Source organism: Penaeus monodon, chromosome 2, assembly GCF_015228065.2.
Source record: "Penaeus monodon isolate SGIC_2016 chromosome 2, NSTDA_Pmon_1, whole genome shotgun sequence".
NCBI classification, from domain to species: domain Eukaryota; kingdom Metazoa; phylum Arthropoda; class Malacostraca; order Decapoda; family Penaeidae; genus Penaeus; species Penaeus monodon.
In genome coordinates, this window is record NC_051387.1 from 29,347,915 (window position 1) to 29,366,608 (window position 18,694).

An 18,694-nucleotide genomic window follows, 5' to 3' on the forward strand; every position below is an offset into this window, starting at 1 on the left:
ATATAATGTAAAAAAAGAAGAAGAAAAAATCTTTAAATCATCCGTAAAAATGGGTGACATTTTGTTTGTTTGTTTGTTTTTGTTTTTTAGAAACAGCGATCAACAACAACACACTATGTATAGCAGCTATAAGCCGTACAGGACTTCTTTCACAAATGATTAGTCAAATCTTCTGGTTACCTCATACCTACAGCCTGTTTCCTGACCTACATTATGAGCGACTCTCATTACTGCAGATTAAGTAAAGTGCATTTTAGTGGAATAACAGTTCTGTATTAAAACTAAAAGTCTGAAGACCTAAATCTAACAGGAATTAGTTATTACTAACATTTAATGACCCATTTAATGTTTCCAAACATTCCTTAGTGTTGAAACAAATACAGTAAAATGTGTCACTCTTTTAGGGAATTCCATTTATTATGGTTTCTTATTTCTTTTCCAGGTTTTTGTCTTTTATATATGTCATCCATGGATTTATTGCAAAAGGGATAAATAACTACTAACTGTTCTATTTGTCTATTTATCACAAAAGAAATTGACTAGCATTAGCAATTACATATACATAATTAATGGACTATTTTAGTGTCAAACCTATATTTCATATAATAAATCTTCTTAGTACTCAAGATATTCACTTGACATCTTTTGACTTCTTCTTTCGTTTTCTTTGAGCCTTCTTAAGCATCTTCCGCATCTTGAAGTGTTGCCAAGCACGTTGGATTATTCTAGCTGCATGTTCACGCCGGAACTCTCTCTGTAGCGCAAAAATATATGTATTAAGTGCGTGCCTGACTAATCAGCAAATAAAGTATATTCTATGAAAACCTGTCTTCATTTCATTTGGAAGATTATCTTCCAATGTGTGAAGCTGATAAAGCCACAACACATACCTGCATAGCAGCCAACCGTTCTTCCTCCTTCCTCTGTTTCTCTGCTTCTATATCTTGGTATCTCCTCTCCATTTCCTCAAAATCAAGCTGTGTATTATACAAACAATATCTTTGGATAGCCTATTACATATAAGTGATTATCTGTTGGGGACAAGTTTGGTCCCTACTGCTGGGGAGGCCAAGTGGTAAAAGTGGGTTTAGATAAATGCAAAGGAAGAAAAGGGAATTAGAAACAAAGAAAATATATAAAGATTCAACATATCTCACTGGAGGTTGGACTAGTATATCCCTGCTCCTATCCTGCCCTGTTCTTTTTCACAACACTACGTGTTATGAAACATTTTTAAAGCCTATGAATATATTTTTTATTTCTATATAATAGGTATGCTTTTAATATATTTTGTGTATACCTCAAAGTGGGGCATTACATGTATAGTTGTGAAAAGTTGTATAGTTGTGAAAAGTCTTCTGGCAACAATAAAACATTATCACACCATTTGAAATAGCAAAAAAAAATCCCCAGACACCTCTAAAGATATAATCTAGAGAAAGAAGAAGAGAAGAGAAGAGAAGAGAGCCACAATCCAAAGTTTTTGAATCTCCTTTTTTCCTATCCCTCACACCTGTCTACATGAGGTAGGAGGTTTGGCAGAGAAGGGTCTTAGGCTCACAGGGTATGGTACCATGTTGCTTGCTTGAGATTTGCGAAGTTCTGGCTTCGCCCGGGCCTTTCACTTATGGCCCGGGCTGTGTCAGCTTTTTATGGCTGTCTCATTTGTTTGTCTGACACTCGGTGTTTACCGTGGCGGTGGGATTGCCAGCAAGCGCTCCTGTAGCCGTGGTGTAAGCATCTCGCATAATCTCTTTACCAGCACGACGGCTGTGTTCTGCGGGCTTTGTCTTAGGAATTGCGTGTGCACGCAATTCTCCAAGTAATGTACAAGTGTGGCGTTCGGTTCGCCGCAATGCATGCAACACCTCTCTTCACGTTCTATGGTTTGTATGATCTGCCATGCACAGTGGTAACCTAGGCGTTGGTACCATGTGAATTTACTTCTTCTTCTTTCAAAGTGCCCTGTCCTACAAGGACGTTGGCGATCATGGATTTCCATGATTTTCTTGGCAATTTAGAGCGGTGATTTGCCATTGCCTTCCGCCCGGTGTTTTTATCGAGTCACCATCTCTATTTACCCGGTTCTGGGACCGGCACTGACTTGGGCTGGCTTGGCCACCCAGCGGCTAGGTAGGCAATCGAGGTGAAGTTCCTTGCCCAAGGGAACAACGCGCCGGCCGGTGACTCGAACCCTCGAACTCAGATTGCCGTCGTGACACTCTTGGAGTCCGATGCTCTAACCACTCGGCCACCGCGGCCTATATCGTGAATTTACTACTTCACTCTTATTCCGTGTGTGCGACTATATATCAAAATGATAATATACCATTCTGTAACAATCCAGGTATTTTACACTGTAGGCTTGTCCCCTCGAAAAAAGCTGTTAATCAGCACACCCGTTTGCAAACTATCATCTTCCTGGGTTACTAGGAATATTCCTGAATGGCCCCAGACATAGAGTAAAAATATTTCCTTCCTTTTAAAGATATGTACTACTGCATAATAAACATAATTTTGCATTAAATCATACGATTATAGCAACACCCAGTTGAGGAACTCCAAGAAGGCTGTATTCTACAGCTCATGACGATGTGGTTTACTCATTAAAGCAAATTAATTGTGTCTGCTGTCACAATATCCTGAACTGTAGGTCTGCTGCGAATATTTCTCAGATCAAGCTAATCAGGATAAATGAATTGCGTCCGCTCTTGCAATATCCTCAACCATAGGTTTGTTGCGAATACTGCTCATACGAAGCTAATTGGAGTGAAAGATAAAAGAGTATTTGGGTTGATTATGCACCCTAGATTTTTTTTCAGTTTATTTAACTTTATATATATATATATATATATATATATATATATATATATATATATATATATATATATATATAAAACTTCACCACGTTAATATTTTGTTGGACCTTGCTGTACCACGATAAAACTCGGCACGGGGTGAAGATTCACAAAATATATGTATATGATTGGGCGACACCGGGATTCTCTCCCAATCTTCCCAACTGGTCATTATTACAAGTATACACTTCAATGAAACACTGATCTCTAATAAAATAATTTATCACCTTGTACTATTACTTGTCAATCACATAATCTAAAGTCATATAAACGTGGTATTAATTCAAGTGTCAAATTCATACGATATAATGCATTATAACATTTGCAGCAAAGGAGTGCAATCCTCACTCCTAAGCCCCTCCTCCTACACCCCTTCCTGCCAGCCTCTTATGTCCTGTTGCCTGTTACGCACACTGGTGCAAGGGATAGAAGAAACTTTGGATCACGGCAGTACACCTTATACTCAAAATCTTGAACATCTTTCTGCTGCAGTGTTTACTAAACTGTGACAGAAAAGCTTTCCTTAGATCAAGGCAAATGATCTCCACAGCTATTACTTATATCATGAAAGCTTGGGTGCCAAGCTGTTCAGTGTGCTGTGCAGTGGTAGCACTCTTATCTAGCAATCTGGCTAACCTGGGTTAAGTCCCACATTGTTGGTGGATGGTAACTCCATCCACTCATTGAACAGAAACAGGTTATTTAGAAACACAATGAACAGACAGCTGCAAGTTCACTGAAAGTCTCGAGTCTCAACTTTTTTTTTTTTTTTATAATAGTTATATCATGATTTTAACTCATTGTCACCCAGGAAATGCTGTGTTCATTTTAGATTTTTTTTTTTTTTTGTGAAATGGCTCTGCAAGTGCTTAGCCACAAAGGAGTATGTGCGTATATGCCATGCCTGTCGATTTTGGATTAATGAATTAGTTTTAAAAGTGTTCATTATGTTTAACTGCGATATTGCGCTTCGCCTCCGGCCTAGTACAGTGTCGGCCTCTCATCCGAGGAGTTGGCGGTTCGCACCCCACCCAGGCGCGAGAAGTTGCAACTGTCGCCTGGAGGTCACTGCTGTGGCTGGGCACCACGGCGGGTAAGGACTAGGTTCAGCCGAGTCAGCACCAGCTGACACACGTGAGCGACTCGGCAGTAGTCGACACAGGCCGGGCTCCCCTCATGGCATAGCCCGGGCGAGGCAAAAAAGCTTCGCATATCGGACTTATCCTTCGCGAGCGTCAGTTGTTTACGGGTTTTGATTTGGTTAAGAGCGCGGAGAGGAACCGCGAGCTGAATGCACGGAAATGTATGGCCTAGCCAATATTAAAGCAAAAATATCATACATAGGCTTATGGTTTACCTTACCACATTGATCCATAAGCTCAACAAATGCTAGGAGAGCATGGTTGGTGGTAAGGGGAAGCAGATCATTGAATATTTAAAAGAAAAAGGAAGGAAATGTGGGTCACAACAATGATGGGGGTGGCGGGCGAGAGTACCTGTTCCGATCATTGGAAAAAAAAACTGAAAGCATGGTAACTTGTCACAAACATAGGAAAGGAAAAACAAGCTGTGACCGTCGCCCTGTCATTTCCGGAAGGAAACGAGGCGAGAGGCAAGATTTTTGAAGAAATGAACAACGAAGTGAGTAAACGGTGATGGAATGAATGTTTTGCTTCAACACCTGGGCAAGTTGTACAAAAATGAGATGTCAGCAGCAGAAGCATGGGCCATGTTTGATAGTTACAAAAAAAGAAGAAGACCCTATGGAGAAGTAAATTTTGGAAATTGTCAAGTGCAAAGCAGTTTTGGGCAAGTACAAAGTAAGTATACCAAAGTGCATTTTAGCATTCCTGCTATTAGACAATGCAGGACTAGAAGTTAAAGACAAACGTATACTATTGACAGCAGTATCCTTCAGTGATCCAGATAGGATGTTTGATTCCATGCAGCAATAACCCTTAAGAAATTTTTTTGGAAGTCAAGAAGTACTGTCATTGGGAACAGTGTCAGGGAGTAGTGGGTGTGAGACTCCTGCAGTGGTTGTAAAATCTGAGTCAGTATTTAACACTGAGGAAGTGAATGTTGTTACATGGGGAAGAGGACGTGGCAGATTTAGAGGCAGAGGAAGAGGAAATGTGACAAATAGGACTGTGAAAATTGAACAAAGAAATTCTGTTGACAAATATGGAAATATAAGACAGTGGTATGTCTGTGGATCAGAATACCATCTGCCTCCAGTATGTCTGAGAAATGTGTATGTGAAGAGAGCAAAAGAGAAAGTACAACAAGAGGAAGAGTCATATACTGTTATTGACAGTCCAGGAATGATGTTGATGTTAATGACAGAGTCTATAAAACTATGTTATCCTGGACACAGCATGTAGTTCTACTGTGTGTGGTATTGATTGGTTGAAATCATACATACAAACTTTATCAGAAGAGAAATTGAGAATAGAAGAGAAGGAAAAGTGAAATCACATTTAAATTTGGTGACAGTAATATGTTTAAGTCAATGAAGAAGGTGAAATTTCCAGTGAACATTATAGGTGACAGAGCAAACATAATGTTGTGAATTGTTCTATTCCCTTTCTATTCAGCAAGAAATCAATGAAGAGGGCACAAATAAAACTGGACTTGGAAAATGATATTACACTAATGCATGGAAAAGAGGCAAAATTAAGGTACACTTCATCAGGAAACTATTGCCTTCCACATAGGGCTGAGAAGGAAGCTTGGACGAAAACAGAAGAAATAATAATTTTACGAATTAGTGACAAAGTAAAGAAAAAAAGATTTAAAAATTACACCCAACAGTTTGGTCATCCCATATCCAAGTGATTAATTCAGCTATTGAAAGATGCAGGCATTGACGATGAACTGTGCTTCATTTATGCTGAAGAGGTGTCAGATAGCTGTGAGATATGTATCAAATATAAAAAGGCACCATCAAGGCCAACTGTGAGTGTAAATATGTCAAAGGAGTTCATTGGAATGGGGGCAGTAGCTCTAAAAGAATATAAGAAAGGAGAGATTTATTTCTTACAAATGGTAGATATGGTAACAAGGTTCTCAAAATCATGTGTGACAAAAAGTAAAGAACCCAAAAAGATAGTGGAGAAAATCATGGAGACATAGTTGGGAATTGGTTTAGGAGCCCCTGTGAAATTTTTGTGTGACAGTGGTGGAGAGTTTGCCAACAACATATTCCTGGAAATATGTGAGAACATGAACATTCAAGTGATGCATACTGCTGCATATTCTACCATCATTAATGGCCTTTGCAAATGTAATCATGGAATTATAGATGAAATGGTGGTAAAAATTATGGCAGAGCAACCAAAATTGTCTTTAAAAGTGGCTTTAGCATGGCAGTCAATGCTAAAAATTGTCTCCTGATGACAGGGGGTTATCAGCTTGTATATGGATGAAATCCCAAACTGCCATATACCATGAGTGATGAACTCCCAGCACTGGAAGGTACAACATTTAGTGAAATGGTTGCAAAGTGCATCAATGCAAGTCATTAAGGAAGAAAAGCCTTTATTGCTGCTGAAACCTCCAAGAGAATACGATGCACTCTAAGACACAAAGAAAGAACCAGTGGTAGAGTCCTTAAAAGTGGCAATCAAGTCTATTTTAAGAGAGAAGAGCAAAAAAGAATGGAAAGGACCAGCCATTGTCATTGGTCAGGATGGAAAAATAGTGATTTTGAAATATGGCTCCAATATTGTAAGAGCCCATGAAATGCATATTCAAGAAGTTCCATACAGTTCTGATAGAAAAGGCTAGGAGTGAGAAGAAAGAGATGGAAGCAGTTATAAATTCAGTGGGAGATAACGTAGAAAATGAAAATTGTAGTACAGCAAAAGAAGAGGACAGTGTAATTGTTAAGAATATTCCAAGGATTGGACAAAGGGTGAAGTTCTTACCAAAAGAGTCAAATGAATGGCAGACGGTAACAATACATAGGCATGCTGGAAAATCTACAGGAAAATATAGTAGTTGGAGGAATATTGAGCATCAAGATGGACACATGTCAGCCATCAACTGGAACAAAGATGTAGAAAAATGGGTACCAATATTGGGAGAGGATGAAGTGCAAAACTCAGTGAAACAATCATGGCTTGTGAAAATAAGAAAAATCAGGAACTTGAAAAAGCAAAACAAGAAGAACTGACAAATTGGAAAGGCTTTGGTGTATGAGGAAATTCCAAACATGGGCCAAAAGGCATTATCAGTTCCATGGGTAGTGACAGAAAAAGAAAATTGTGATAAGAAAAAGAAAATAAAAGCACAGCTGGTTGCCAGAAACTTTGAGGAAAAGGAGGATATTCAGTCAGATTCACCTATTGTTAGCAAGGAAATGTTGAGGACTTTTATTGCTAATCTATCTTCAAAGAAGTGGGCAGTGAATTCAATTGACATTAAGGCTGCATTCCTGCAGAGTGAAAAGTTTGAGCATGAAGTGTATCTTGTTCCCCCTATTGATAGGTTATGATGATGAAGTGTTATGGAAATTGAAAAAATATGTATATAGTCTTAATGATGTAGCTAGGAAGTGGTATCTCACAGTTAAAACTTTCCTGTTAAAGATGGGATATAATGAGGTGAAAACTGACCCTGCTGCATTCTACTAGTGTTATGAAGGAGAATTATGTGGCATGTTTTTAATGCACGTAGATAATTTCTTGTGGAGAGGAGCAGAAAGATTTGAAAATGTGGTCATTGCCCAAATCAGAAATAATTTTCAGGTTAGGGAGCAAAGAAATACTACTTTCAGATATATTGGATGAGATATTGTACAGAATGAACATGGCATCGCTTTGCATCAAAAAGAGTACTGTAAATCTTTAGAATCTATAAATGTCAGTGCTGTGAGGGGACTAAACAAGAATATGGAGTGTAATGTAGAAGAAAAGGAGAGTTTTAGGAGTCTAGTTAACCAACTAGGATGGTTATGTACTATTACTATCTCAGAAATATGTTATCTCAAATATTATTTGATGAAGAGAGAAAATTATCTGTGGAACTCTATGTAGATAACCATTCACTTTATGATAATGTATACTCAGTGAAAAATGTTTCAGAAAAGAGATTGAGAATTGACATAGCTGTTCTCAAAGAGATGGTTCAATGTGGCGAGTTGAAGATATTTTGGGTAGATTCTAAAGCACAGTTAGCAGATGTACTGACAAAAAGGAGTAAACCCTATGAAAATAGCTAAAGTCTTTGAAAGTGGATCTTTACAATGATAAAGTGGATCTGAGCTGTTTTGATTTTAAAAAAAAAAAAAAAAAAAAAAAAAAAAAAAAAAAAGTTTATGTTTTAGCATCCATATAATGTGATGTAACTTTGAAAGCATTTACCTTGTTTAAAAGAGAGGGAGTATGTTCATTATGTTTAACTGTGATTTGTGCTACATGAGCATCAATGGTTTACAGATTTTGTTTTGGTTGGGAGCACGGAGAGGGACCGCAGGCTGAATGTACGCAAGTGTATGGCCTAGCCTATATTAAAGCAAAAATATCATACATAGACCTATGATTTACCTTACCAAATTGATCCATAACCTCAACAAAAAGAGCTGATGAAGTTACATAAATAACTAGAACAAGGAAATTATTTAGAAATCTTAATGAACTAATCTGAGAGTGACCAGGCAAATTCAGAGGGGCCTGGCAATACTGCATACACATTCAAATATTGCCTTTAAAGCATGCCATAAAATTTGTAAACAACAGCAGGACAGGAAACATGCATATAAACCTCAAAACAATCATCAATGCAAAATCACCCAATGTCACCAGGAAAATGCTGTGCTCATTTTAGAATTCTTTGTGAAATGGCTCTGCAAGTGCTTAGCCATAAAGGAGTCGGTTAGTAGACCTTGTGACCTAACCTGATTTCACATTTCCTTGAATTTGCGGGAAAAATGATTTGTTTACTAATGGTATCAATATTGATGTTATTTTTATTACAGATATTATAATTACTATTACGCTATTGATATTAGTATCAGCTATATAAGATAACATAAAATATTTACGAAAATAAAGGAAAAGGGTAAACTGGTGAAACAGTTAGTACTTGTAAATGGCTCATTGGTGACTTAGTACAAGTGGAGCCATTTCTGTGTAAAAACAATTAATAAAGTAAACTCACAGTGGGCATGGCATGTATATACATGCTATGCCTGTCAGTTTTGGGTTAAGAACTTGAGACATTTTTTACACATAAAAACTATATGCCCTCAACATGCTGCATCCCCATCCACCCATCCCTTCCCCTTTATCAACAAATACACTATTCTCAGAGCAACAAAAACGTCACCTTCAGCCTCATCCTAGCCAATTTTACAGGCTATAATCACTTCAAAAATTATGCAGCAGTCCTCTATCTGGCAGGCTTTGTGTGAATGTAAAACATATTTTCATTTGAGATACTACATTCATCAATTCAATTCTCATGAAATATATTTTAACAAATAATACTCATGGGAGCTTCAATAACGAGCACAAGCAAAACATCAACAGACATCTTAATAGCCATGACCTTACAATATCAGGCAATATACCCAATGTGTTTTTAGGTGGCATTTCATCTGTCTATATCTCTTCACGGACTTGTCTTGGACCTCCTTCTTTACATGCTACAAATCAATGACCTTACACCATTCACTCTTGGCACTTACATCAAGTCTCTTTATAAACTTTGTAAACAATAGTTTGTAGATGGTTACAAGTATTTAGTCTTCATTATTATTATTTAAGTAGGACTTCGACTTAAACAAAGGGACAAACAAAACCTAGATGTATGTGCTATATATTGAATCTTGATCTGTAGATTATCAAAGGCTCTATCACATGAACTGCTGCATTTACATCCATGCATAAATATGATAACATCATGCAATTTACAATCTCTCTTTAACCCAAAAGAAAAACTTACACGTTTTTTCTCAAGCATGAAAGTAAAGACTGTCTTCTGCTTTAACCCATCCAGTTTGTTTGTAAAATGTCATAGGGGACTACTTCCGGATCGGAGCATAATTTTATCCCCAAAGTCTTGCTGAAAAAAATGCAGTTTAAAGTAGGAACCTACTAGCTAAAGTACATTTTACCTGTACTGCTTTTTGTAGGGCCATACCAAATTCACCCCCACCATAGAGGGCATCAAGTGATGTAGAAAACCCACATTTTTTTTTTTTTTTTTTTTTTTTTTTTCTGCAAGTTCAATGTCATCCACAAGCCAAAATTGAGGAAATATAAAAACTATCAGTCTTGCAAAAAGCCAGTGTGAAAATAACAAGCCGCCCATTATCAGAGGATCACCCCACCCCTTTCCCATATCATCAAATATCTAGTGCACAAGTCTCTGAATGCCTCTTAATTACAAGGTACTCCATATTACAAAAAAGAATGGTTCACTAGCCCTCCCGTCAGGGCCCCTTGAAGTATCCCAAGTGCGTTCAGGTACAGAGCGGGACTGGTCACACTATGACAGGTTCCCCATGGAAAAAAACTCCCTGATAAGACCTAGTTTTACAAAAAACCTGGGAAACAATGCACAAAAATATTTGTGGTTTCTATGACTGTCTTTGCATTCAATGAAATTTTAAAAAAAAGAAGAAAAAAATGGGAAAGTGAACCATTGTTTTTTTAATTAATACATATGCAATTTTGCGATACCATATATCAAGAGAAAGGAAAATCCAGCATTATTTTTTTTACAAGCAAAATTAATATTATTTTAATAGAATATTCAAGAGATGGAATTAGGGGATGATAAAAAAAAAAATAAGGGGAAGAAAATACTTTAAAAAAAATTTGAGAAAAATATTAATTGTTCTGACACAGCCTTGCCAGGTACAATTATCCCCTGTGAAAAAAAGTTCTTGTCAGTTTCACCCCTTATTGTTATTTTTAACTTTCTTCTCCCTTTGTTTTTGTGGATAGTTTTCCAAAATTTGTTCTCGATTCTCACTTTGCCATAGGATGAATAATTTTGAAGCTCTGGTTTTCAGCATGTCAGAGTGGGCTTTTTTTTTATTTCCCCTTGATCAAAGAACATTTTTTTGGAAATTTTTTTTAAGTTATCATATCAGCGTAATAAATATTCTTATTTTCACAGTAAATTATATTAAATGTTTAAAAACAATTCATTTACAAAATCAAGTTAATGTTTCCGGGTAATTAAACTACATTTTTTTTTTGGCATATCTTTCCCTCCCCAATACAGCGAGGTGCCATGCTGAGAGGGTTTTTCATCTCACTTCCTTTTACAGCTTGAGAAGCACCCTGTAAAGTGACCCCTGGGTAGAAGAGCTAGTGCGCCCACCCTTAAAGAGAATGCTAATGAATGGGTACAACCAGCATAGTTTGGACGTAGTTATATATTTGTTTCTTTATTTTGGTACGACTTTTGATTTCTTTGAAAGAAATGTAATATTAGTTAAAAATTTTTCGTTTCACCCTTTGACTACTCAATGGGGCTGGGGTTTTTCCCTGAAAGATTTAATTTTTTTTTTTTCTCTCTCTTAAAAAAGAAAGGATTATCTTAGCCCCTTAACTAATTACTTATCATATAATAAAATATAAATCAGTGCTGAGGTAAATTCGTAATGTCAGTTACCCCTCGAATGCTTCTTTTTCTTTTTGGTATCATTAAATAGTTCATGTTTTACTTTTCTTTTAAGTTGAAGTTCCAATTTTCGGTTTTGCCCAGTAAAAACCATTCCGAAAGTTCTTTTCTAGGTCAGTTTTTAGGTCATCTAGGTTTTTTTGCTGATTCTTACTTATATTTCTTCACGTAATTCTGTCCTTGAGTTAAACACAAAAAATTTCCCCCCCAAAAAAGAGAAAAAGGTTTCACATACATCTTTTCCCATCCCTACAGAACATGCTAACAAACAAACAAACATTTACACATGATTTTGGTTTCCCAACGTTTTTTGCTTTACTTTATCTATAACAGTACAAAGGTTGGAAAGAAAATAGCAACAACAAGATGTCCTCTACACTGGTGTATTATGGAATACTGTACAATTAAAAACCCAAAAGTATATCAAACCTGCAATTTTGACCATCTCTTTCAGCGTTTTAAGTTCTTCCAAAACTTTTTTAAGAAGAGATAAATTGCCCTCGTTCAAAGGGCTCTCTTCCTATCAGCGCATTCCAGGAGGCAGTTTTTAAGGACTCACACTTTCCCCTGATTTTACAGTATAATAGATAAATGAAAAAATATTTTTAGGGAGGGCAGAAAAAAAAATACCTTTAAAAAAACCTTTTAAATTCAAAAAAATTAAAGAATGTAGTTACTGCCCCTAAACGTCATTGAATATTTTTTTTGCCAAATTTGTATATTTTTTTTTAAGTAAAGAGGGGAAGTGAATCCGAAAAAAAGACCAAACATTATCCACAAACCCAATAGGGAAACTTACTGACACTGGGTTTTGTTTTTTTAATTTTTGATAAAATTTAAAGTCTTTGGAACATTTAAGTCATAAGGAATCAATTCCCGCCCTGACCTTTTTCCCTCATTCTGACTTTCTAAAAAAATATTATATTACTAATATACTTTCATAAATATTAAGAGCAATAAAACAGATTTTAAAATAAAAACCTTAATAAAGGGGGGGGGGGGGGGAAGATTTATTACTATCATAATTATGTCCAGGAGACCTCTGGGCCCTAGGGGCTTCGCCTCTTTTGCTAAAGCATAAAGAGCCCCCACCGGGGGACTCCGGGACTAGATAGGATAGCACATCATTGGCAAAGTCAAGTCTGGACCGATTTTCCCCAGGGCCCCACAAGATTTTTGGTAGTAGCTCTCCCCATTATCCAGCCATGCAGGTGTTTAAAAGTGTTGGGCAAGGACACAGCCTTGCTCACCCCTGAATTAAAAGGGGAAAAAGCAACGGGCTCCCACCACACTTTACAACACTTTCAGTACCGTATAAAGGCTACTATTAGGGCCAAAAATCGCGTTGGAATTCCGAGTCTGGATTCCCCTAGCGTTTGAAAGCACCCAAACAAAAAAACCACTTGAGCGATGCACAGGTATTGTGACACGCTTGCATCCAAGCAATGTTGGGGGTTACTGGTACAACGCCCAAAATACCAGCCCGCTACTACTAATATTATCATTATTTTAATATTATCATTACTTAGTGACCTGTTTTGTGTCTCTTCACCTCAATATCAGAAAAGCCATGGGGCCCCTTTTCCATGTAGCCCCTGTCCTCAGCTACTCCAAAAGGTTTTACAGCGTGACAATGACAAAGTGACCCTTTGAACACGCAAATCCCCCCCCCTTTTGCTTTTAAACAATTCCCCGCTGTTTTTCTGTTGTCTTTTTGTACAATTGTTGTTTACTCAAAAAGTTCCTAAAAAAAAATTATTTGAACATAAGTATGTTACTGCTTTATTACGACATTCAAATGTCTTTATGTTTTGTGAATATCAGCAATTTTTTCTCTGTATCTCGAAGCTTTTTGTCTTGTAAACACCCTAACTTTTTAACACCCAACGTATATAAGGTAACCTTTTTCCTTGACCCCAAAACCACCCTTTTGACCCAAAGTATCAGAATTTGTGTTTACAAATTTTTTTCATGTTTTTCCCTATAAATGTTTTAAAAAAGATGTTTTTTCAGAGAAATTTGAGCAGTTTAAAACAGACCGCTGAGACTGTGGGCAGGCGGAGGGTTCGCCTGAGTGTCTGTGCCCGGCCCATTCTCTGTACGCCACTACCCACTCTCGAGAAATAAAATTGTAAACCGGGGACAAATTAATTTACACACCTTTAAGAACAAACACCAGAGTACCCGAGTACCCTCCCCGGGGACAATTTCACCACGGGCCCCATTTCAATTACATTAATACTGTTATTATTATTATCATTCTTACCATTACATTTTCATTGTATTAATACCATCTTACTTCACTATTTCTATTATATTTTCTAGACGAAACATTTTTATTATGTCATTTAAAATTTTTATTTCATTATCATTTTCACCCGATATTTTTATCTTTTTATTTATTTTTTATTATTTTTATCATCATTATTATTTTTATTATATTATCATTATTATCACTTATTTTTATTAATAAATTATCTTATTTTATTTTATTATTATTTTTTATTATCCAATCATTTTTATTTTTATCATAATCATTTCATCATTATAAAAGTATTATCATTTTTCATTTTTTTCATATTATCAATCTATTATCATCAATCATTTTATCCAAATTTCTATTACAATTACCATTTTCTTTATTTACTTTTTATTTTTGTTAAATAAAATAAAATAATTATAATTATTATTATTTTTTAAAATTTTGTTTTTATTATAAAAATTATAAAATAATAATAATAATAAATTTTTATTATAACATTATTATTATAATCATTTATATTACTAATTTTTGTTTTATTGTTATATTTATTTCATTATTGATATTATCTTTTTCATTATACCCTATCATTAATATAAATTTTAATTTTTAAAATTTTTTCATTTTCTATCGCATTAACATTATATTTTCAAAGATAATAACAAAAAACCCTAATAATAATGATGATGAGGGGGATGAGAGGCACTAATGTTTGGGTTATTCTTTTTATCATTTAAAAAATAATATCAATAAAAACATTACCCAAGTAGTAATATTAATATCAGTACAATACTAAGGTCTTATTTGGGAGTAGATTTTTTTTATTATTATTTTCATTTAAACATCAGATTTTTCTTATAACATATTGTTTCTTCTTATTTTAGTCATATTTTATCATCATTATATTATTATTTTATTAGATTATTTTATTCATCATTATATATAATGTTTTATTTTCATTATTTTATAAATATCATTATAAATATCATTATTATTATAAAAATCATTTATTTATCTTTTAAACATCTCAATAATATTATAAAATCAATTTATTTGGATTACTAAATTTAAAAAATTAACATTATTGGTATACTTTACATTAAATTATCATATCACTGTCATATTGAGAAGCATTTATAATAACAGGTGTCTTTTTACCAAAAGATAAACAACTTACAAATGTATTGTCTTTAATTTTGCAAAGATGCCTATTTAAACAAATTTTAGAATGAAATTAGTGTTTTTGTATTGAAAAATGAAAATATAGCCAGTTAGAAGGGTCCGCTCCAGTATGATGGGATCAAGATGATCTTAAAGTAAATTTGTTTTAGATAATTATGAAAAGTTATTTTACAGAAAGTTCCTGGAAAATAAATTTGACAAAAGTAACTATAACATCTTTCTTTCCAAGAATGTTTTTTTTCCATGAAACAAATGGACCAAAACCAGTGCAGAAGCTCAGTATGATTACAACAAAATATCATAAAATGTATATATCCTGCTCTACCAAGATATGCAAATATACCAACTGTGTGTCCAAAAGAGCTCTGGAAAGGGCTAATCATTTTAAACACTAAAATTTATGTGTGAGAGGAAATCAAGAAATGGAATTCAGGAACAGCATTTTTGCATCATCTCAGACAAATAATATGTTAAATATATCTTGCAGAAATAGTGGGAACTAGTCTATTTCTGGCACAGTTTGACTAGTGTGTAATTATGATACCAGTTCAATTACTTACTGCCAGTGGGTCTTTAGTTCTAATCATTTCAAAGGCAAGGATAAGTTAAGCATTTACAGTAAAAGGCTTCAAATATTATTTGTCAGTAATAAAAATCAGTGAATTTATACAACTTTACCAATGTTTTAGCTCTGACAGTTACAGTGGCAAACTCAAACTATACTTTCAAAATCTAAGTCCCAATAACTCTGCTATCTTGTAGTCAGTATTATATACAACCATGTACTTCTTAAGATATTTCTCCCATTAGCTGTTAATGTTTGAATGTGGTTAGAATCTAAGATACCTATATACTTGATATTGAGTAGTTTAATAACAGAATAGGACATTACTAATATTATAATATAATAAGGTAATTATGGTTGATCATATGATAGTCTGAAGAAGTTTTAGGAATTATCTACCTATTTTCATGAGAAAAAGACCTCGCTGCAAAACAATGAAAACATGCATTTTGTACATACCTTTGCCAGTTATGACAAACACCACACTTGATTGGAAAATTTTCTTAGTATTTATCGGATTTCACAATTGTCTGAAGTAAGCTCAGGCTGGCAGAAATTAGCAATAATTAACTGTATATACATTTCTACGGCAAATTCAATAGCTAAGTGAAATTAAACAGACCCACATAGTTGCTCAGACCCATGGATAACTTTAGACACTTTAATGTCTTTAATAAATCTCATAGTATTACTAATAAATATTTTTTCTTTGCATGGGTTGAATGCTACTTTCCCTAATTCCACAGACACAAAAAGAATTTATCAACTTAACTTTACACTGTGCTATTTTACAGCAGTTACTGAAAAGGACACTGGTGAAAGTCTTACCGACATTCTGCCAATTAAAGCTGCCATCTGTGTAGCATATAGGTACTCCAAGCGAGGACTGAAGTAAAGGCGATGGTGGATCAGCTTTTGAAATTCTGCTAGCATATCAAATAATGCAGACTCTGAAAAATTATAATTCTGTAAAATCCTGTATTTGTTTATAAAAGAAAGTAAATCACAGTCACATACACAGTTCCACACCTGCTTGATCCTCAGCTGAAGTTGTTTTACATGTTAAGAAAGGCACTGGTATCTGGCTGCAAGATTCTTGAGTATCTGTCTGCAGCTGCTCTACCACACACACAACTGATGCTTTTTTTCTGATTGAAGAAACAAAATTCAAACGATTAGCTGAAGTTGCATGCTGAATATAGTACCACTTTAAATGGATAAAAATCAAATCAAATTTATTGACATGTGGTTTCCATATAATCTTTTCTTATACTGTGTACAAATGCATATAGCAATCAAAACTATGTAATTATCACAATGAATGCAAAAAAAAAAGTGAGAGCAGGGAATTAAGCTAAAATGAGTGTGCTGTAGTAGCAGTTCTAGTTAATGAATTCACAATAGTAAAAATTAAAAGGTTTTTCTTTTTTTAGCAAATTTAAATATCTCATTTGTTTCATATGTTTAATCATACTTACCTATCAACGAGCTCCAGACTCTTTGTGTTCATGTTATTTCCTAGTTTAGTGGCCTCTTCACCCATTGTTAGAGAGTGTCAGTTTTCAACACAATATCCTTGTAGCTTACAAAAACACAATATTCTTGATCCCTTGCATCATCTGAAAATACAGATAAATGGAAATGACATACCTTCTCATCACTTTTATTGATTAAAATAAAAGTTGGACAGTGCATTTATTAGGTATCAACTCTGGAATAAAATATAAGATTTTTATTATTAGAGACTACTATATTATGAAAATTTATAACAAAGAATAATTTTGAATTGGGAAGATTCTAAAAATGGGAAAAAATCAAACTGATACTTATTACACATTGATCACCAGATGACCTGAGAATGATATGCTTATTCATGCTACACAATCTGCTTAATTGCTTAGTGCATGATATTGGAAGATAATTATCCAGAATGCGAAGGTAACAAGCAATGTCTCCACATTTTGTACTCCTGCAAAGTCCATCTAACCACTATTACATATATTCTGGCATGACAGTTGGGACTTCTTTTTTTTTTTTTTTTTTTTTTTTTTTTTTTTTTTGATAAATCACTATGGAAGTTTATTGGCTCCATGTTACAAGAATTTAGGGGAAAACAATAAAGTTTCATAGCTGAGCATGACACCCTGTGGCCATGGCATTACTTGATGCACAGATCTTTGATTATATTTTATACATAATAGTATTCTTAATTACATTACTTTTACGTTAGTTTTCCACAATCTCTAAGAGTCATTCTGGATCCCAATGTCATATCCAAACTGACCAACATTGCAAGGAAAACCCTCTTTCTTCTTTCAATTTTCTGGTAACTAGTAAACGTTTAAAAGTCTTCCACTAGAATCTGCATTATCAGAACTCAGGCAAAACATATAAATTTGAGCTCTATTTTGCCAGAATAGGCCTATTGGTAGTTTTGTTTGAGCACCACATATACAAATGCTAATGTGCTCACTAAACTGAGACTGAGTGGGATTAAAGATCTCAGTTGTGAACTCATCCCCTAGGTTAGTATACTTCGTATAAATAAAAATGCCTCCCTCTCATCCATCTTGCCAAAATATACATGAAGTAAGTCTCTATAAAACCTAGATGTCACTGAAACTAATTCACTTGGTATTGTTGCTCAACCAGCTATCATGGATATCATATGAATCTTTAATTGAATAATACTAACCACTGAGTCCATGGCCGCAGACTTGTAAAATCCCTCTTGATAAATGAACAACCCTCCTTGTTTCCCACAACCTCAGATTGTTCCCCTATGCTGGTCACCCTTTGCACAGATCATCATGTTACTTTTTCCCCTCTCAATCTTAAAATCTTTCTTCTCCCTCTCCTCTTCAAACCTGTTGTCTCACTTTTCAATAAATCTAGTTTGTGTATAGTGAGTTTTTCTACCATAGTATTAATATAGTAGTGTTATGCTATTCATCATTATCATATTTACGATTTTTACCCACTTTCTCTGATACATTTCATGCCCTTTCCAACAAATGCTATAATCAGTTTAACTGGACACTATATGCAGTACAAAGCAAATATATACATTAGTATTGGCAACACACAACTTTTGTTCAAAAATTATCACATTTTATATATATATATATATATATATATATATATATATATAATATATATAATATTATAATATATCATATATAAAATATA

At 34.6% G+C, this 18,694-nt stretch overlaps 1 protein-coding gene and 1 pseudogene across 1 annotated transcript; both read right to left on the minus strand.

Moving 5' to 3' along the window:
• Window positions 1-506: 506 nt before the first annotated feature.
• Window positions 507-18,694, minus strand: part of LOC119582191 — a 119,012-nt pseudogene continuing 100,824 nt past the window's right edge.
• LOC119582202 lies at window positions 15,851-17,143 on the minus strand. The gene is made up of 4 exons (XM_037930437.1): window positions 16,984-17,143; window positions 16,535-16,653; window positions 16,334-16,455; window positions 15,851-16,051 (listed from the first exon to the last, which is right to left on the minus strand). Exons 1-4 carry the CDS (start codon window positions 17,046-17,048, stop codon window positions 16,016-16,018), a joined length of 342 nt encoding a protein of 113 aa, XP_037786365.1. The 5' UTR covers window positions 17,049-17,143; the 3' UTR covers window positions 15,851-16,015.

Bases quoted from the DNA above. Each gene is read 5' to 3' on its own strand.
- LOC119582202 (XM_037930437.1), bottom strand. From the start codon at position 17,048: ATGGGTGAAGAGGCCACTAAACTAGGAAATAACATGAACACAAAGAGT. The intron at 16,654-16,983 runs GTAAGTATGATT...TTCTTCAATCAG, and splicing joins AGTCTGGAGCTCGTTGATAG to AAAAAAAGCATCAGTTGTGT. The intron at 16,052-16,333 runs GTAAGACTTTCA...AATTTCTGCCAG, and splicing joins CTTTAATTGGCAGAATGTCG to CCTGAGCTTACTTCAGACAA.